Raw genomic sequence first — 21,845 nt, 5'->3', positions numbered from 1 at the left:
GTCATCCCCAATAGACATCAGAGAATCATATAGGCTCTTTCTGTATCGATCAGGTTTTTCAACGCTGTAGCTGATGGCTGGGACCTTTTCGGCAGATTGAAAAGTGTCGATATATTAACGAAGAAAATCAAATAATCATTATCGTACACCCGCTTCATGCTAGCCAGGGCTTTGGGAAAATTAACCGCAGTGACTCGGAATGACATGACTGTGCCTGAAGCGTCGCCAGCCAGACACGATATTATATGATTGAATTTTTCAATATCGTGCATAGTGCCATCTTTGTCAACAAATGTTTCGGCTTAAAAGATTTTAAAATTCAGAGTGCTTTCCGCTGCCTTTGTTTATTAGCGAAATCAGTCATGACTTTGCAATTACGGCAGTTTCTACCAGTTCCTCGCGGAACGTTATTATTCTATCGGGTTTATTTTTGAGCGCTTCGGTTTCTTTGCTATCCATGTTCTATTATTTATTAATTTTTTTTTAATTCGAAGAGCGTATTAACTTTTGTTTAATTCGATTACAAATTTGGAAGGGTAGTATACATTCAGCAAGGGTCTTTCAGCAGTTTCTAGTTTGTTTTGATTGTTCCAGTTTCGCATGCGCTTTACTGTTACTTTTGTAGAACTGCTAGAAGTTTTTGTTGTTAAGCTGTACTTCTTACATACGGCGGGGTTTGTTGCGGAGTTGATTTGGTTTTGATTTGAATTCGTAATAAAATTTGGAAATTAAACTGCCACGATTTATTTATTTTATAGCAACTAAAAATTCTTAGTTGCTCAACATTATTATTGGGTCCCGCTCCCCTCTTTACACTGGAAGAAACCTATCCCTGAACGAACAGCATGGTGGCGGGAATGTATTGGTTTGAGCCTGTCTGACGACCTCTGATCAGCCGAGACCACATAGTAACAAGATAATTTGTTTTAAAAGCACTTGACAAAATATGTATCAATTCGCTTTCTTTGACATTAATAGATTAATGTTAGGTCCTCCACAGCTATTTGACCAACAGAAATTGTATAGTCAGTTTCGATCTAGCGTCGTTTTCGATCGGTTAGGCTTACTTTCTGTTTTGTAGTATAAGTACCAGTGTTATTAATTTAGCAAATCTAGGCTTGCAATTTTGCTCCTTTTATCCATTTATTTCACTGATATTATATTTATATTCTTAAATTTACGTTTTTTTTTTGTAATTCCAAAATATGCACTTTTTCCTCTCCCGATCTGTTTATAGTGGATTTAACTGTTTACCCGATTAGTTGCTTGTGTTGTTCAAGCAATGTCTAGTGCAAATAAGAAATAAGTTTTCTCCCGCTCTCCTGCATTCTTTCACTTGTAACTGCCTATCTGTTTGAGTTTTACAAGCCAAGATCAAACCATTTGTAGGAACAATAAGAACAAATAATACAAAAAGGCTTTTGCAGGTTAACATATAGGCAAGCTTAAAGGTGGAGTGCCACAATATTACTAATTATATCCATTAAAAGAATGATCCTTAAATTGTTATTATACCCGTTACTCCTAGAGTTAAAGGGTATATTGTATTCATTGAAAAGTATGTGACAGTATAATATATATTATTATACCCGTTACTCCTAGAGTTAAAGGGTATATTGTATTCATTGAAAAGTATGTGACAGTATAACGGCAGACCGCCGATTGAAGATATGCGGGATAGCTGAGACAGTAGGCATCTCAAAAGACCGCGGGGGTCATATCCTGCCTAAAATTTTGGACATATGGAAGCTGTCGGCGCGATGAGTGCCGCGTTGGCTCAATCCGGACAACAAACACTCACCCAGACTTCGGCCCTCGCCACGGCCAAATTGGTAAAATTGGGCTACGAACTGCAACCAGCTGGACAGAATTTTGCGTCGAATGAGAAGGTCGTCCCCGCCACAGAGGCCTATTTTGCAGTTAAAGAAGTTTGAGCATCTCTGGGACAAGTGTGTCGAGCTAAAGGGAGATTATGTTGAGAAATAAATCGCAATTTGTCCAAAATTTTTGTTTTTTTTAAGGCTATTAATAACCAAGTCGTGCTTGCCATGATCTTCTAGCTGCATGAACATTGAGATATCGGGAGCTGTAAGATATAGAAAGTTGGGATTCTTAATATGGCTGCGCAGCGAGTGTTTGTTTTATCAGAATCCGGTAATGTCCCCTATAGGGACTAAAAAATGCGAAAAACCAATAACTAAGCATATTCTAGAGATGTCATAACATATCAGGGTTGTTTGAATTGTATTGGAAACGTAGGACATAAAGCCACACACGGTCAGTGGATTGTTGTAACCTGTGTCCCTTTCATAGACAATTTAAACAAAGATGCTGCCTTTTTGCTTGCTAAATCCTAAAAATGATAGGCATTTTGACAAAGACAAGAAGACGCAAACCACTTGCGCATCCCTTCTCCACACCTGTTAGCTTGCATAATGACCGAACTTGTGTCTAATATATTATCAAAACGCAAAGTCAGTAATTCTGAGGCTCTGTCATAATCATAGTCGGCTCCAGGGATCGAATTGTTGCCACCTTCATTCGCTATCATTGAATTTGGCCCATGACTCAAAAACTAATTTAATGCCGCAACCTGGAGTACTACGAAGATGGCCTTTGTCCGGTTTAAATCTTATACACAAAAAATATGCGATGCCGGAACGGTGTTAAACGAAATGCCGAGATGTTTGATTTAATGTGTGTTTATTTTCTGCAGCGATGCGATGAGATGAGCCGATAGATCAGCGACTTATCTCAGCTTATCCGCGTCCAAAATCGATAATGGTTTAAATTTTTGTTGCCAGTGATGCTGACCAAATAAAACACAGTGATTATACTTATTATTATTATTATTTTAATTATTATTTAAGTGACTTTTAAAGACAGGTACTGTTGATGTAAGAATAACTTTCTATTATGAAAATTTTAAGGATAATTATTCGGTATGTTGATTCTGGCTGGGTGGGAAGAGAATCCGATACAAAAGCACACTGTTAAACATAGGTTTTATAGTGTGACTCACTAGTGTATAGTGAGTGGTTCCCAGGCAAAGCAAACACCAATTTGATAAATTAAAAAAAGTTTAATAATTCGATCATTTTGCGATAAGGTTAATATAAGTTTGTATAGAGCGTCCCGCGTTAGATCAGACTTTGCTTTCACCTTTCCTTGAGTTTTGATTTTCTTCTTTGTGGAGGTTTCTTCAATGATGGTCTTCTACTACTTGAACACTTTTTTTTACTTTCGACTTCTTGGTTTTCACATGGGATTCCTCGGAGCCTGCTGTTGTTTTTATTCCTCGCCATACCCGCCAAACAGTCTCTAGAACAGCAATGGATCATGAGTAAAAACTATATTGCAGAAATTTTCCATTTTACTACCTGTTACATACTTTTTAACAAAATACAACATATTCGTTTACTCTACGCGTAATTGGTATAAAAACTATGCTATCGCAGGTATAGATAAATGAAACAATACCAACCTGAGATGGTATATTTATTGTATGCATATCTAAAATTTATCTTGTTTTTAATCTATTCCCTTAGTTCTTGCACAGTGGTCTTTGTTCGATTTAATAGTGTTCAAAAAAAAATTATCTCTTAATATGTCTGAAATTGTCTGCTATTTAAAATCGTGTAATTAAATAATTTCAACAAAGCAGCCGAGCGTTTTGTGTTGGCTGTGCGATAATGTGGTTCATGCCAAATGTGCCAATCTACGTGCCACCGTATTGGACGTTTTGACAGGGTTTTCGGTGAAAGTTGTCAGGGAACCCAAAGGGAAATGAGATCCGACATCAATATAAATTGATGCCTTAAATTTTAAATAATTTAATATCATTATAATAAGAAAGTATTATCATTTAAGATACTCTTCCCCTCGGTGGAATTAGACAAAATGTGTTCAAATGTGTGAGTGATCGTCCAAGAGCATCGACCCTGACATAAAAAAAGAAAATAAATCGACCTCCGGCGGTAAAACTTCCTCCTTTTTTCCTGAGAGTCTTTCTTTTGCATCCCAAATAATTGTTTTTATCGAAACATGGCTAGTTTCGGAAATTCGTAGCTCTGAAATTTTTCCGAGTAGGTATGTAACATACTTGATCGATCAGTAATCCGGTGGTGGGGTGTTAATTTCTGTAGACTCTAAGCTCGTATCCGAATTCTTTAATTCGGTGATATCGAATTCATTTGTGTTAAACTTTCGCTTCCTTATTGGGTTTTTATTTATTACGAGTTCTTAACTCTCCCAAGTCCGAGCCATTTATGTATGAGTTGAACGTAGCGGTGTACGGCCGCTTTACTAGTGACTTTTACAAGTGATTTTAACATATCACAATTAACTGGTCCACTAATGAAAATAGTTTAGCTTTAACACCCTCCTCATATCACCATTTTTTTTTAGCTATTTTAGACATAACCCTGAAACAAATGCTCCATGTTAAAAACTCATTGGGTCGGTCTATCTATGATCTCAGATTCGGACTCCGTATTTATATCTAGGGTTCCACCACTTACACGCCCTGAAGATCATTATCATCCCACTCTGAAGCTGGCGATCGATGCTGGACCATTTCAAGTGACTGAACCTACAAAGAAGTTCACTGTTTTCCGACTTTTTTAAACTCAATACTCTTATCTCAGATATTGACAGGTTAAGCCTAACCCAAGGTCGTTTCCTGATCAGGCAATTGCCGATATGTTCGCCAAGTTTATTTCAAACCACATATTCACCTTCAACAACCTGTCTAAGAGTGGTATTCTTAAGGATCTTCAAAGTGTTAAGCCGACCTTTTCCCCAGGCCCCGACGGCGTTCCCTAGTGAGTTCTTAGCTACTGCGCGTCTTCCATGTGCACTCCTCTTCTCAAACTGTTTAATCTCTCGCTTAAATCGTCTGCGTTTCCCCCCATTTGGAAGGAATCTTTCATCATTCCTTTACACGAGAAAGGGAAAACTTCGGATGCTGGTAATTATAGAGGTAAATTAGCTAAATTATCAGCAATTCCAAAACTCTTTGAGAAAATGATTGTGATCCATTTGGAACGCTAGTGTAGATCAGTAATATCTCCATATCGGCATGTTTTATGGTTTTTGGTTTGGTTTTTTTACTCGAATAAACATCTTATGTCACTAGGTTTCGAAAAAGTCTTTAGACAGATGTAATCTACACTGACTGTAGTAAAGCATTTGACTCTGTAAACTCACTTCTTGTACATTAACTCGACTTAATTAGATTCCAGTTTAATCTTTTTAGATGGGTTGAAAGTTATCTGACTGGACGTGTTTTATTGAAGGATGTCTAGTCCTGTCTTGTTTTCATATTATTCATAAATGACCTTCCAATTCGTTTGGTCATTCCGTGCTTTCAGTGTAAAGAGGGGAAGCGGGGCCCAATAAAGCTTTTTCGCTCAGACGAATTCGGCCGCCGCTCTCCTCTCTCCCTCTCTCGTTGTGTCTTCTGTCGATAATATAAGATAATGTTAGTCGAATATATCAGTTCGAATCGAAACTCCTTTTCGTAAGCACGCTCTGTGTCTTCTCGTTATCGCTAAGTCCATTTAAAAATAATAATTAAAAATAAACTCTGCATTTCACAAAATAAACTTTAATAAAAACTCTTCTTAATTTTCAATAAAGATGCGTCCTACCAAGGTAAACTGCAATCTGGCCTAAACAACTTTACTTGATGGCTCTAAGTGTAGGTTCTGTCGCTCTAAGCCCTTAATAACCTCTTGTGCACTTTGTGGTGCAACCCTTGATAAAACTAAGCAGGTCGACGATTTTATTCAACTAAAATTATCTTATTCTATGAAGACAAAAATGAGAGAGGGATAGCGGCGACCAACTTCGACTGAGCGAAACGCTTCATTAGGCTTTGCTCCCTTCTTTACATAGAACGAAACTTAACTCTGAACGAACACCGCCTCCTCTGAAGGGACGACGTCCTTCCTGACAGCATGCTCCAGTAGGTTCGTTCCGCTGTCTTCACGTCCGCCACTTCCCATCAGCGCCGACGTTTAACGCCACCACGAGGCAGGCTGTCCTCATCTACGACGACGAGCGCTCTTACATCGAAATTTGGGACCTCCTGGTTCCACTTTGGCCGCGTCTGCAGGCTCGAGACATACTCCCGGGGCCTTCGCTGCCAAAACCTGTGATCGCCGTAAGTAGGTTGGGCTGATCTGGTTTGGAAGCGTCGAGGTCGGTGAAGCCAACAGCTTACAAGAGCTCAAAGACCAGCGTGACAGTTCGTAACGTGCAGGTATAACACGTAAGATTTAAATAACTGCGAGCCACAACGGAAATTTGATTCGTACGGAATAGGAGCAATAAATAACCGACCACCAACTCGCAACAACGTCGAGAAGCACCAATATAATCTATCTTCCTGCACGAAACTTTAACTTTTGAATATTCGGCGAAATTGTATAACTTCAACAATCTTCTCGAACGCAAAATTCAGTTCTCTTGGCGTTTTCGTAAGACTGTAAAACTTTTTTGCAGTTTCAAATGAATCGGAAAACCCACACGAAAACTCTGAGACACATCAGTTTCGACGAAACGGACTGTATTTTCTAAAGCAAACCATTAGGCACACAACTGAAGGAGAGGTAAAGTTTTCTTCTTGAGGGGAGCTACTTTTGATTTGGCTGTCAGTAATGACACTTTTTGGATAGTGATTGCATTGGTACCGTTAATATCCAATTATACACTTTGTGGTGTAACCCTAGATACAATTAAGCTAGTAGACGACTTCGGTGTCCTATTGATGCAAAATTTACATTTTCCGTCCCCACATTTTCCATGTTTAATAAAGCCAGAGGTGTGCTAGGTTTTACTAAAAAATGGTTGAAAGAATTCAATGACCCTTACGAAGAGGACAAAGATGACTACTATTAATAAACTTACCGACCCTTGCTAACCGCAGGGCAATGCTTTGCGTTGTCTTTATTATCAATCTTATTAGCGGAGATATTGATAGCTTAGCCCTAATATGTTGCTTAAGCTACAATGTGTATAATGTATTGTATGTACAATGTATCCTTCAGACAGTGCAGCTCGTTCTTGGTCCTTCATGAACCATTTAAGGTATTATGTTCGAGTTACAATGCCCTCTACCACATTACATCTAATACTTCTCATACGAACTTAAAAATTGCTTTACTAAACCACTTAGCACACACTTAATTTCTCTCGCCCCTCGGGCGTCATTTTATAAACTGTTGTTTCCAATCTTGGGATTTGGGAGCAGAAGTGGACTTTTTATTCTTACATACAGTGGAGATTACATTACAGTGGAGAGAGAGACAGAGGACCCAAGCCAGGAATTGTGCAAGCCATCCAAGCTGAAAAGTCAAAAAGCATGAATGATGGCCAATCTCGAGGCTGTGTCGAAAAGTTAAATACGAAATGGTCCGACTTTGGCTCCCGAATGAGTCCAAAGTTTGTGACAATGCCTATGCCTATGCAATGCCAATGCCTCTATCATAAAACTTAAGAATCGTTTTATTGACTTTTTCCGACTCTCCCTCAAGAGTGCTTTGCTTCACTGATATGACTAATGCATAACAATTTGATCCATTTGGCAAAACACCCAAAGACGATCCCATAATCCTTGGTGTTGTGAAGATTCGAAAGCGTTTCAGCTAAATAACTTCCATTAATTTGCCCGTCCCAAGCCGGAGGAGACATTTATGGAAATATAGCCGCGGCTGGTAATCCATTATAGTTGTTGTGACAACTGTGGTAAAAAAGACTCGATTGTCAGAATCCCAAGACTGAACAAAGATATCAACTTCCTTCTCAAATCTGGGTAAAGATTCGCGGTGCAAGACTAGATTAAACAAAGTTGAACTGCGACGCTGAATCGAAGGTGGTGGTGATTTATATTACAGATATTGCAATGGCTTGACTTGCATTGCTGCAAAGCATGACCGACAACATTTTAATAAAAAATGAAACTGTTTGTAACGAACGGTGGGAAGAACATTAACATACCTTTTTCATTTTCCATTGCAAAAAGTAAAAAGTGCTTATTAGAGTTAGTACTTGCCAAAAGAGGTACCCTTCGGTTATGTGCATGTAATCGTTTTCCATCCAGAATTTGTTTTGATGTAGTTTGCGAAGACTTGCAGTAGATGGGTCTCGAACCCGGCCTTTGCCCCGAGACTAACAATACAGAATATACGGATGGAACCAAATTTCCAATAAAGAATATGCACGAACAACAACTAGTTCATGTTTTCTGTGACGAAAAATGTTTTTGAATTAGCGAAAACTTACATCTAAAAAGCAACGAATAGAGACAAATTGGAATAGTACTTACAAAGTGGGAAGTACGCATGCCGGTTCTTGAGATGCCTACGCAGCGTAAGTTTATTTCAATTTCCTTCCTTCCTTTCATGTAAAATTATTTGGTCAACCCTCAGACACCCGAAATACTCAGATCAGTTGGAGACACCCGAAACACTCAGATCAGTTGAAGACACCCGAAACACTCAGATCAGTTAAAGACACCCGAATCACTCATCCCAAAAACATGGGTGTTTCAGACACTCCCTTTATTTGCTATAAGTGTGTTGGGTGTCTGTGCAAGAGAGTACATGGTGCGCAAGTGCACATTCGAAATGAGCTGTGCAAGACACCAACCCTTATTTAAGGGTGCCGATCACACTCTGAGTGCCGAAAAGGCACAAATGATTCGGGTGCACTTATTGTCTGGGTGTACCCTTGCCGTTCTCTGGTTGCCATCTCATATAGCGGAGTGCACAACCAGTGGCTAGGATAGGTATAATGTTTTTGGGATTTTCCAAGATCGATAGTTACGTTCGTAATTCACTCCTTTTTCCCTTGACACTACTACCCTTAAAAGCCATTTTTGAAGCCCTCTTCAATGGTATTTTTTTTTCTCGACTCCCGTTGCTTGACGTGCAACCCACCTCCCGCCCAACCGACCGAGGGGCGCTGCCGTCTGACGAACGGGTCGTAACACGGGGATAGATCCGAGTTGATTAGTCAAGATACTAGGAAAGTTAGTTTTGTGCTAAATGGATTAGTATCGAAACATTCAAAGTGTTAGGAGAAGAGTTAGAAGTAATGTTATAAAGATCATGGTAGTTTGAACATAGTACCCGAAATGGTTCATGTTGGGCAAAGTTCGAACTACAATGCTCTAAGGATAGAGGAATATAGTTTCTAGTAATCCTAAGGGGTACATGGATATTCAAGCGGCCTAGAAGGGCCTGGCTATCAATTTCACCCTTAAAAAGATTATGAATAAAGACGACACCAAGCATAGTCCTACGATTAGCGAGGGATGGCAAATTGATTAGTAAGAGTCTACTTTTATAAGAGGGAAGGTGTATATTTACATCCCAGTTAAGACCGCGGAGAGCAAATATTAAAAAATTCTTCAACGGCATTACTTCTTTCCAGAGCTACACCATGCAGAGTATAAGTGGCAACTTTAGGTCTTAGGCGTCAGAAGGTTATTGCTTTGCATTTAGAGCCATTAAGATTTAATAAGTTTGCAGAGCACCAGTTTTGAAAATTATTAAGGTCAGATTGCAGTTTCACCTGGTAGGAGGCATCGATATATTGCAGACAGAGTTTGACATCATCTGCATAAATAAGTACTAGGGAGTGGAGGGAGGTGGCTCCCCTGAGGGACCCCGGAGGAAACATAGAACTTGTTGCGTTCTACCTGTGAGGTAACTGCTAATCCAACCCAGGAGATCAGTAGAAAAACCGATAAGATCGAGTTTTTCTAAAAGAAGGGTGTGATTCACGGAGTCAAATGCTTTACTGAAGTCAGTGTAAATGACATCCGTATGAAGTTTATTTTGGAAACCAGTGATCACGAAGGATGTTAGTTCCAGAAGATTGGTAGTGGTAGATCGTTGTTTCATAAAGCCATGCTGGCATGGAGATATGACGGATCTACTCTAGTGCTGCAAGTGAGGCCGAATAATTTTTTCGAAAAGTTTCGGAATTGCTGATAGTTTAGATATACCTCTGTAATTTTCAGCATCCGATTTGTGTTCCTTCTTGTGAAGGGGAATGATAAGGGACTCTTTCCAGATAGCGGGAATCGTGGACGTTTCCAGGGAAAGGTTAAATAATTTTAAAAGGGGTTTGGCCAGGGTAGCAGAGCAGTACCTAAGCATACAGCCCGGTACCCCGTCTGGACCTGGCGAAAAGACTGGCTTCACATTCTGAAGATCCTTTATAACCCCACATTCCGACAAGGTGGATCGGGAAATAAACTTAGACCGGGGGATATCATAAGCGTAAGTCTGCGCGTTTATTAACAAAGGTGAATAGGTAGTTTGAAAAAACTGTGCAAAAAGATCGGCAATTTCCTGATCCGTGCTTGCAGTAGATTTTCCAAACGATTGCAAAGACGGAAAGGTTTTAGATTTAGAAAGATTTAGAAAACTTCAGAATTAAGGATTTCTGGAATAAGACGGGTTTCGGTAAACACAATGACCTGGTATGAAGCTTTCCGAGAACAAATTAAAAAGTTTAGAGCGTAACCCTCTTGTATTCTGGTATGAAAGAATAATGGATGATGTTAGTTTTTTAGGTTGGCAGGAGCGTTTACTTGTGGAAGCTTTACTCCTAAAGGGCGACATTTTTTCTTCTTTTTATTTTTAAGTTGATGTTCTTGAACGAAAACATGTTGCGGCCAGAAATTGGTCGAACAGATATCGTCAAAAGCCATCGGAGGTACACGGATCTTGAAAGATGCCACGTTCCTAGCGCAGGAATATTTATATTTAGTGATATTTTCCACCTTGCTTGAATGTAAGCTAAGTTGTCCGATTCGGACGTATCAGGGGAAAGCCGGGAAACAAAAATGTGTTTCTCTAGAGGAATACCAATCAAGGGTTTTGGCCGGGCGGGTGGTTTACCCATACTACCAAGAGGTGCCGGTAATCCGGACCCTAAGTTCCTCTGGTGAGTCAAGGGTAAATTCTTTTGGGCTTCTAGAACATTTGGCACCGGAGGGTCCAATGCGACTACCTCGGACTTCTCATCGGACAAATGCCTACGCACCTTAGCAACATTTTCGGGATCCGAAATATGGGCTGTTACCGGTGTCATCACGATTGGAGTGGTAGACGGCAGCGGTGGCAATGAAGGAGACTGTTTAACATCAGACGGAGGGAGAAGGGAGTTATTTGCATTACTGGCGGTAACCGCCGGCGGCAAACGAGATGTTTTTCTGCGCTTAGGAGACTCATTCAACGGTTGTAAATTGTTGAACTGAGTGTCCAGCGCAGAAAACAGGTCGTTAGCTTTTCGAAAAGCAACCAATACCTGACCGAACCCATTTTTAGTCTGCTGCATAAAAGATCTAATTTCCTTCTGGGCCTCACGACATCTATCACAACAGTAGTGTAAGCCAGTGTCGGAATTACCCAAAGCATCCGGAATGGTGGCTGACTTAAACCCTTAACACTTGGAGTGCGCAATGTTATCACACAGCCAACAGTGGACGCTTACTTGGTCAACCGACATAATTTTATTGCATTTTTTAATGCAACAGATAATATCGGACATTTTGGCAAATGATTAGTAACATGTAAACAACTGTGCCAGAAAAATTTTGTAGGGAAGAAGAAAGGGAGTTTGAGAGAAACAGTTAGGGGCAATAGAGTAAGCGAGAGAGTGTTAGCGAGAGAGAGGCGTTATAAGAGAGTACAAGTTATAAGAGAGTGTGTTTTCGAGAGCTACAAGCCGTTGGGAGATATAGAAAAGAGATCTACAGATGTTGTGCTGGAGAGGTAAGCGGTGAAAGTTCCGCTACTAAAAGCACAAAGTAAAGTAAAAAATATGTTAGAATACGGACCACAGTTGTTGATATTTGCTTGCAATAAATGCTTTATGTAAACAGATAACAATAAATGCACTACACGACGCAGAATCCAAAGACGGATTTTTCAAGTAGATAAACGTTTGCAAAGAGTAGCAAAAACGAGGTGATTCGGGAATAAATTCAAAGATTAAATCGCTCGAGAACACGCAAAGGCCAAAAACACAACCGTTCGCTTTAAAAGACAAATAAGGTATATACTTTAAACGATACTTTAAACGATTAAATTAATTAATTTTCGCACCTCTGCTCACAAGCAGAAAGAATTCAATTTCACAAACTTGTAGGTAGGGGTGAGTTCCCACCTCCACGCAGAAGCAGATATGAGCGACCACTTGAGGGTAGGGGTGATAGCACAAGAGATAACAAAGGGTCAGGATTTTCAGAAAACCAATGCCTTTGCCCTCTTCCCGCTTTCGTTCCCGCGATCCCATGCATCGACCCAAAGTGCGAGAGCGATAGCTGATCGCTCTCCGCTCCCAGCTTCTGGCACACTGGGACAAGCAGTAAACTTAACATGCCGCCCGCAATGCTAGACCTAGCATGAAAAACCTGCGCTTGTCCGGCCCATCCTGGTTGTGGGGTAGAATCTAGTATGGGAAAGTAAACAAGAAGTGTGCGCAAGAAACAAGTTAATTATAATTGATATGTGTATGTGAGGGCGCTTATGATCGGATCGGCAGTGGACAACGTTTCTACACCGAACGCTTCAACCGGCCTTGCTTGGTTTTAAGCGTAACAACCCGAACAAACGTATCCGTCTGCGTCCGCTGTGATAGGGCACAGCGGCCGAGAGTTGAGACATGCTTCTATGCTTATAAGCACCGTAGCCAACTCCTCATAGGTGAGTCGTCGGTGTTGAACCATCCCTCTCCTCCCGGTGAATCTGTCCAGCGCTATTACCAAATGTTCTGTGGTGAGGCCAGTCACCGCTTCCAAATGCACTACCTTTGTTCTGGAACTAACATCCTTCGTGATCACATGTTTCCAAAATAAACTTCAGACGGATGTCATCTACTTTGACTTCAGTAAAGCATTTGACTCCGTGAATCACGGCCTTCTTTTAGAAAAACTCTATGTTATCGGAAATAAACTTCAGACGGATGTCATTTACACTGACTTCAGTAAAGCATTTGCCTCCGTGAATCACAGCCTTCTTTTAGAAAAACTCTATCTTATCGGAAATAAACTTCAGACGAATGTCATTTACACTGACTTAAGTAAAGCATTTGACTCCGTGAATCACGGCCTTCTTTTAGAAAAACTCTATCTCATCGGTTTTCCTACTGATCTCCTGGGTTGGATTAGCAGTTACCTCACAGGTAGAACGCAACGAGTTCTTTTTAAGAATTCAGTGTCTGCTTTAGTCTAAGCTTCCTCCGGGGTCCCTCAGGGGAGCCACCGTGGTCCGTTACTTTTTACCTTATTCATTAATGACCTTCCCTTGGTTGTTAATAACTCCCTAGTACTTATGTATGCAGATGATGTCAAACTCCGCCTGCAATATACCGATGAAACTGCAATCAGACCTTAATAATTGTGAAAAATCGTGCTCTGCAAACTTGTTAAATCCTAATGACGAGTTGATGAGTTGAAGATCTTGGCATCTTACTCGATGCAAAACTTAAGTTTTCCGACGAAATTTCCTCTAAGGTTAATAAAGCTAGAGGAGTGCTTGGTTTCTTTAAAATGTGGTCGAAGGAATTTAACGACCCCTATGTTACCAAAACACTTTTTATTTCTTTAGTTCGTCCGATTCTGGAATATGGATCATGTATCTGGGACCCCCAGTATGGGGTTGACCAGTGCCTTATTGAATCCATCTAAAAGAATTTTTTAATATTTGCTCTCCGCGGTCACAACTGGGATGCAAGCATACACCTTCCCTCTTATAAAAGTAGACTCTTACTAATCAATTTGCCATCCCTCGCTAATCGTAGGACTATGCTTGGTGTCGTCTTTATCCATAATCTTCTAAATGGTGAAATTGATAGCCAGGCCGTTCTAGGCCGCTTGAATATCCATGTACCCCTTAGGATGACTAGAAACTATATTCCTCTATTCTTAGAGCACGTCAAGCACCGGGAGTCGCGAAAAAAAGGCAAATGAAAACGGCGATGTACCCCTTTTAGAAGCTGGTGCCTCGCAACCGTGCCTGCCTACCTGCCTTGCGCTGCTTTCTGCTCTATAGCGCCTGCGTAGTCAACTCCCGTTGCAATGAATGGACGACTAGGGGGGTTCACTCGATGAAGCGGAAAGTCTCTCAAGAGCTGAGCCGAAGCGAAGGGCTGTGCACGGAAATACTGGACACATTTCCGCACAACTCTTCGAACTACCTACCTTCCTGTCATTACCCAGAACTGATGGCGTGCATGCGCTAAAGTCAGCTGCGCACCTCCGTGCAGAGTCAAAACATGCCAGTGCCGAATTACCAGCTCAGTGAAATGATGGGAACTTGGGAGTATTATCGGATGCCGGCGCTCATATGGCAAGTTAGAATGGCGTAGTCGCCCTCTCACTCGCAGGATGCCTTCCAATAAGATCGGCGACAAGCTTAAAAGCTTACTTCGCGCAGGTAGCGGTTTACTCTCTCTTACTGCAGCCAAATCCATTGGAAACGATTCCCGCTGCACGATGCGCACTATAGCCCCTTAAGCAAAGTCGAGCTCTTCAATGGTTAGGGGCCTTATGCCTCTCCCCCTTGCCGACAGCATTGTGACTGAACCGCAACGCATAGGCCGTGACAGCCCGGCTGAAAGTAAAAAATCTGCCAACGAACGACGAGAACGGGACTGCGTGGTGAACTCATACCTTTGCCCCCTTTGCCTGGCTCGAACTCCTTCGAAGGCCAGTCACTCGGACTGCGTGTAAGCCACTTATGGCCTCGCCACCACTGGCCAAAGCCCTTCTATTCACCCGGAGAAAGTCCCCTTTTCTCAAAGTCTGCTGGATTTTCAGCCGAAGAATGATCCAGAATGAACGCGACCCGAAGTAAGCCATTTTACCACCTTGACTTTAACTGTGCAACTCCGTTCTAGGTATAGTCAAGGGCCTTTTGGGAGTCACCCTTGACTTCGAGGCCAGCAGTAAGCTATAGCATGCTCCGTCAACGTACTCGAGCCTTAAGTAGACCGTGGCCGCATAAGATGTCGCTGAACCGTCGCAAAACGGTCGATCCTCAGCAACCCGTCCCGAAACGCTCGCCACCGTTCTACGAGAGCGTCAGGAACCTCGTCGTCCCACTCCAGCGCCGACTGAGTGCCATCTGCATGCACTTTTTTTGCCATGGTTACCTCCTTCAAGATCAGCTTTCCCACGATGATGACTGGTGCGATGAGACCCAGTGGATGGAACAGTCTAGCTATGCTCGATAAAATCATCCGTTTGGTAAACCTAGCTGGAATCTCAAAATTGACCTGAAATTTAAAGCAGTCCTTATTCGGGAGCCAATACATCCCTAACGCCTTGACAGGATCCGTAGTGTCCCAGTTTAAAAGAGTCCGGCTGCACTGATACTCCGCAGGAATCGAGAGCAAGAAACTGGACTCGTTGCTAGACCATTTCCGCACCTCAAAGCACTCGGATTTTATCGCACCCGATACTTCTGTCCGCAAATCCCTTGCCTCCTCCAATGTCATCCACATATATTTCCGCCCGCCCGCCATAAACTCCGCTGGTATTGGGCGTCTTCCGGATGAACATCTATACAACTATACATCTTCTGGATATCCGCTGCAAAACCGAAACGATATTTCCGCCAATTTAGTATGACGTGCGACAAGTCGTTCTGAAGGGCAGGCCAAGTCCAAAACACGTCGTTTAAAGATCTTCATTTGCTGGTCCTTGCGGAGGCGTCAAACACGATTCTTTGTTAAAGCGACTGCTGCTCCTTTTTAAAGACCGCATGATGCGGCAGCACGCAGGAAGGTACATGCCTATCCGTAGAACTACGCATCAGCGAACTGCCCACCGCCGGCGCTCTTTGCTTGAGGGCAAAGAAAGTACTCCTCGATCTCTTCGAAATTTTGGTCCACCGCTCCGGTCTGCTCGACAGACGCCGTTCCAACTGCAAGAACCTATTCAGCGCCATCTGATGTGATTTTCCCAGAACCATAGTTGGATCGATATAAGTTTTGTTGGGCAACCGTACTACGTACTGGCCATCCGATCGACGAATATGTGTCTTCTGAAAAAAGGCTTCGCACCAGAGGTCCCCCTCAGATGTTAAAGAACGGTCCTGAGCGGCCTCCACCTCGCAGAAAGGCTTGAGCAATGTCTCGGTGTCCAAGATCTCCCGATGACAGTGACCTTGGTCGCTTCCCTCACTCCGTCCGCCAAACCAGTTAGCATCCACCCAAGGTGAGTGTTCTGAGCTATAGGCTCGCCTGGCAGCCCGATTCTGGTGTCCGGCAACATGATTTGCCCCAACAGGTCCACACCTAAGATGAGGTCGACTCGCTTCGATCGTGAGAAGTTCGGATCCGCCAGCGGGAGCCCTCGTATATGGTCCCAACGCTGAGGCATGAAGCTGCGACACGGAAGGCAGGAAGTAACCGAATGGAGGACATACGCGGAATCAACGTCTACTGAAAAGTCAGGGTTAACATTACTACGGATTTCTAAATTAACAGTATTCTTGCACCGCCGACCGCCCCCAAGACCCATCCCAAAAATAGATGTTCGGGTGCCAGATCGCTTCAGATCCAAGGACTGTACCACGTGCTCCGAGACAATGGTTGCTTCCGATCCTTGGTCGACCAGGGCGTTTATGACAGCGCGCTGTCCATTGACCGTGTTCCGCACGGTGATACGAGCAGTGGCGAGAAGGACATTTCTCGACGACCAATCCGATGACGTTGCTGAATAGCATCCGTAAGATGTGCCGGGGTTCTGGTCTGTCGTTGGCTGGCTGCGCTGTTGAGATACGGGGCCTAGGGTAGCCTTGGCAATGCGTAGATAACATTCAATTGGTGTGCGAAAACGAGGCGAGGATTGTTGTACCTCTTGATCATCAATCCCCAAGCCACCAAATAGTTCCCTTCCGTGAGCTGCATCTGAATGATTTCATTATCGCGGTCTCTCGGTTGCGACTCCTTGAGAAAGTGCAGCTTCTGCACACTACTCAGACTTGCGTTGTTGTGGATTAGGCTCGTGAAGGCATCAAAATAGCCTGGCCAATCGACACACGCGCCGGAGAACTTCGAAACTGACATCTGGGGCATGTTCAGCCGCACTTCCGCATCGGCGGCCCCAAACACTGGCGACTGAGGCGCACAAGCCTCTGGTCCAAGTTTGTCCAACTCCTCCTCGAAAGCGCAATAGGCATCCATGTACCGCTCCTCGAACTCCGACTGGAAATCCTTCGTGGCATAGGCCAACACAGAAAATCCTTCCAGATTCACGGTAACTGCATCCATCTCCCTAAATGCGCTTCGTAAGTCTTCAACTTGTTCCAGCCGTTTCTTCAGGTAAATCCTCGTTTTCCTCGATTGAGAATCCTTTTTAAAATTTTGCAACAGAGATTTCACGGACTGAAATCGATTCGCCTGCAAGTTAACCAGGTGCTCCAAAGTAGGAGTATCCGATCCCGCCTTCATGTTGACCAATGTTGTAAAACCGAACTTCGCGCGCAACTCACCACCCCAAATAATAATTTAATAGAAAAAACTCAGTAAATTTTAATTCGCACACAACTTGTCTACTTACTCAGTTATGTATACCAGAATCCACCCCACGACGAAGCGAAGATCAACGACCGTCTCCAAAGTTTAAAAAAACTGTCGTCTTGCGCCTATGTATCGCAGTTCTCCTCTTCCGTGATTCGCAGGGCCGCCGGCCTGTAGTCTAGCTGCAGCTGTGATTCCGTTATGCCGTAGCTGCGACTATGTATCGCCGTTCTCTTTCTTCTTCACTTTTCGCGGTATGCAGAGCCGACTTGCAAACTTAGCGCAGTTGCGATCTAACAGCGCTCATTTACACAGAATTATGAATTTTCGATTATTTTTGCGATTGCAAGTTCCCCTCATGGGCCACCATGAACAATTGTGTCCCCTTGTATTTGACTAACAAAGGGTCATTGTAAGAGGGGATCCCAGGCAATGCAAAACACTAACAGATAAATTCACAAAATTTACGTTTATTAATATATATAGCACATATGTAAATGGCGTCCCGCGTTAGATGCGACGTGCGTGTTCTCTCGCTTGCCGAAGACGACTGCCTTTGCCCTCTTCCCGCTTTGGTTCTCGCGATCCCACGCACCACGATCAGCTGATCGCTCCCAGCTTCCAGCACACTGGGACAAGCAGTAAACTTAGCAATACCAAACCTTTCAAAACATACTTTCTTACGTGTTACCATTCGAGTAAATGGTTAATACACAGTAAAATGTAGATTTTTCTTTTTTTATTTTAAAAATGTAAATAAATTACATAAAATATATTAAACATTTCCTTTTAAAAAATGATGGGTAATCTTTATATCTTTCTTCATTTTTGATATAAACTAGTTGGAAGCCATAGGAAACAGTATTTGTTTCAAATGACGACATATTAAAAAAAAGGAACTTACTACCATAAACGAAAGTATGTAGAAAAACATGAATTTAATGTCCGCAACATTATCATGAATTTTGTTCTTATTAACTTTAAAATTGCTTCTGAAGGAAATGTTTTTCTCTGCAAAATAGGCAGATGCCGCCAGATGCCTTGTATGACAGAGCACAATACCTTCATATCTATTTTCAAAGTGGTTCACCGTTATTATATTTTCAGTTTCCAAATTCATATTGCTCCAGGATTGACAACCACCTAATATATTTGGTTCATCATTAATTGTATATTTAAAGATAAGTGGAAAAGATACTGGGAGAATTGAGCTGTATCCAGGTAATGTTACTGATATTATAGGACTTAAAATCTTCCTTTTTCCAAACGAGTTTTCGGACAGTTTGTAGTTTGAGTAAAGCTTAATGACAACAATTGGGACACTTTTATTGGTTGATAATATGCTTAGAAGTTGTATCGGTAGATATACTCCAACTAGAAGGTTGGGTTCTTTAATGAAGTCTATAATGTCATGATTTGATAGAAGAAATCGGTAATGGTCATTTATAAATGAACCTTTTAATTCTTGGCGTTTTTCTGTTGTTTTATTATTTTTAATCAATGTTATTCCAGAAACATTAGCAATATTAGGATTAATTATGAAGTACAAAATATATTTTGAAATATGTACAGATACTCCTATATCATCATAGTCTATATTCTCACTTTCAAGTTCAGGTGCTGTATCTTCATTGCCGATACTTTCTTGTTTCGATAACAATTTAGTTGATAGAGTGTCTATAGACCAGTCCAATGATTTCAATAGGTAGTGCGTTGCGTTAAGTTCAGTTGATAATTTCGTAACGGCCAAGTCAACGTTTATTATTGAGCGGTAAATCTTTAAAATTGCAGTAAAATACATTCTCCATTTAACAACGTTTTTTTTTGTTTCCTGAAAAGCTAAATTGGATGAAATGCTTTTAAGTATCGTTTGTATGATATCAGAAATAAAAAGTATGTCAGCTGAATATAGTCCATATTTTTTATCTGAAATCATATTCTTAATATTTTTTAAGACTATATTTTGAGAATTGTGGGGCCCATTGTAATTCTTTAGATAAAGAAAAACTTTTCTGTTTATTTGTGCGCCTTGACATACAACTAGTTTTGACTTTTTCCAAAAGGTTTTACTTAAACAGTCAGCTTGACAGATTTTGTTTAAAGGGGTAAGATTTTTTTGAATAAATCTATTTTTTATAAAGACTTCTCTTATTAACGTTTTAATTAACAGGTTCACCACTTCAGTTTTTAGAAAAAAAATAGACTGAAAAGTGCACACCGCTCTTAAGATATGGATGGAATCGGCTATGATTATGTAACTTTTTGACTTTCTAAGGATATGCTCTAGACAGTTTTCATAAGTTGTGCATTTAACATGTATCACTACATTTTTACAAAATTTTCCTTCCAAATGAACTTTATAGAGCACAATCACATTATCGTGTCTTATTGGCATCCAGCTTAAACTTATAGTCCTATTTGTAAAAATCTTTTTTATGTCGGACATTTTTAAGCTTGTTAAGTCGGTGGGAGGGTTGTTTTTCCTCTTGCTTTTACACATTGATATGCAAGTGATGCCACACCGCGTATTTATAGTGCAAATTAGGTTGCAAATTCGATGGTTGGTTCTTAGGCAAAGGAATCCTGCAGACAATTCACAACTAAGGACTTCTTTATTGCAATATGACGTAAGCCCAGCAGTTCTATCAAAGGCGTCATAATGTTTCCAACGCTAAAATATATTTATTTATTATTAATTGACATTTATTAGTTAGTTTCCATTTTTACCGAATTATTTTGAGAAGTTATTGAAATAGTAAACAAATTTAAATAAATAAATCTAAAAAAAAAAGTACTTGACATATTGAATATAACTCAAGAATCATTGAAATAATTGTAATAGTATCTTGTATATTATCTTGTTTGCTAACAAACACTGGATTTATAACATTTCTTAGGGTGGTCCTAAGTTTACTTGTCTCTCGTCATCGCCAGATAAATAACGTAGTGGATGATTTTTATCAAAAAAATTATACATGGAGTTAAGTGCCGCAGGTTTTTAAAGATTTTTGTTGTAATTAGTAATGTTATAAAGTTCAGTGACAACTCATGCTAATATCTAGGTGTCTCAATCATTATGTGTCAAATGTGACAAGTTGTCATAAAAGCCAAAACAATTGAAGGTACCAGCAACTATTAACTGTTCTTTTGAGTTTAGTTAGGGGAGTATTTCCATGGATGACGGGAATTTTGCTTGTGAACATTGATTAGAAAGTAAAATTAATAAAAAAAAAAGTTATTCAATTTTTATATTTTATTCAATTGACAATAAATTGATTTGCAAATTATGCAGAGTACTTTATACTTTGTTCTAATTGATACAACGGTAGCTACCGAGAACACCGTACTAGCTCAAGTAATCTGTGTATCGATTGGTGAAAGGTGAGATGGGCATTGTGAGCTACACGCTCAATTAATTTCGTTTATTATCTTCTATCTGAAAGAGTGGTCAACTTGTCCTGCGAACAGGATAGACACATTGTTCGTTAAAATGATCTGTTTGTAAAAGTAAGGGAGAGTATTTTTATTTTAGAGGTAAAGAAATTTAAGTGTGCAATACTGTTCAATACGGCGACCGATTTTACAGCTGTCAAGTGATTTATTCTCAGTTTGAATTGGCAATTCATCATGAATAAAAAAATAAAGGTTCTGTGTGGAATACATATCGCGCACTACGTCCATTTTATCGTCGACAAAATCGGCCATTAGAGCAATTAGTTCGATTTACCACGGAACGTTTTCGCACAACGTTTACTCTAATTGAAAACTTGCATCCCCAGAGACGCCGTACGGTGCGCGCAGAAGAAGCTATTGCTACTAACATTGGGAAAGACCCGAATGAGTACATCCACCATCGAGCACAGGAACTGAATCTGTGACCTCATTCGTAACGGTCATATGCCAGAAATCTTAATTAAATTAATTCCCCAAGATTATCTTTCGAATAAAAAGTCAATTGAGCCATGTCTGGCTGTCCGTCCGTCCATCTGCCTGTTCGTCAGCCCAATTGAACGCGTCCATAATATTATCGCACTATTTAGAATTCAATTTTAAAAGAGAAAGAAGAACCGATATTCAGTTTTGAAATATTTATTTTGCCAGCGGAAATTGATGGTGTGAATAATTTTACCAGGTTCACCTTTGTCAAAAAAGGCATGTTTAATAACTGATGGTGACGTCAAGGCCTTGTAAAGTCTCATAGCCAACATTTTCAACAAATTACGAAATATTGTTCCGCTTTGAAAAGCAACGATTTATGTAAATAGATCGACTGTTCAACATAACATTGACATAAATTT

The 21,845-nt window shown here is 40.9% G+C and overlaps 1 protein-coding gene across 1 annotated transcript; it reads right to left on the bottom strand.

Moving 5' to 3' along the window:
* Window positions 1–18,328: 18,328 nt before the first annotated feature.
* LOC108109609 lies at window positions 18,329–20,355 on the bottom strand. The gene is made up of 2 exons (XM_017218172.2): window positions 20,275–20,355; window positions 18,329–20,218 (listed from the first exon to the last, which is right to left on the bottom strand). The coding sequence occupies exons 1-2, from the start codon at window positions 20,347–20,349 to the stop codon at window positions 18,386–18,388; spliced, it is 1,908 nt and encodes a 635-aa protein (XP_017073661.2). The 5' UTR covers window positions 20,350–20,355; the 3' UTR covers window positions 18,329–18,385.
* Between the last annotated feature and the right edge of the window lie 1,490 nt (window positions 20,356–21,845).

This window comes from Drosophila eugracilis, unplaced genomic scaffold, assembly GCF_018153835.1.
Source record: "Drosophila eugracilis isolate 14026-0451.02 unplaced genomic scaffold, ASM1815383v1 contig_535, whole genome shotgun sequence".
NCBI classification, from domain to species: Eukaryota; Metazoa; Arthropoda; class Insecta; order Diptera; family Drosophilidae; genus Drosophila; species Drosophila eugracilis.
The sequence above is the reverse complement of the archived record's forward strand: the minus strand, read 5'-3'. Positions and strand labels throughout refer to the sequence as shown.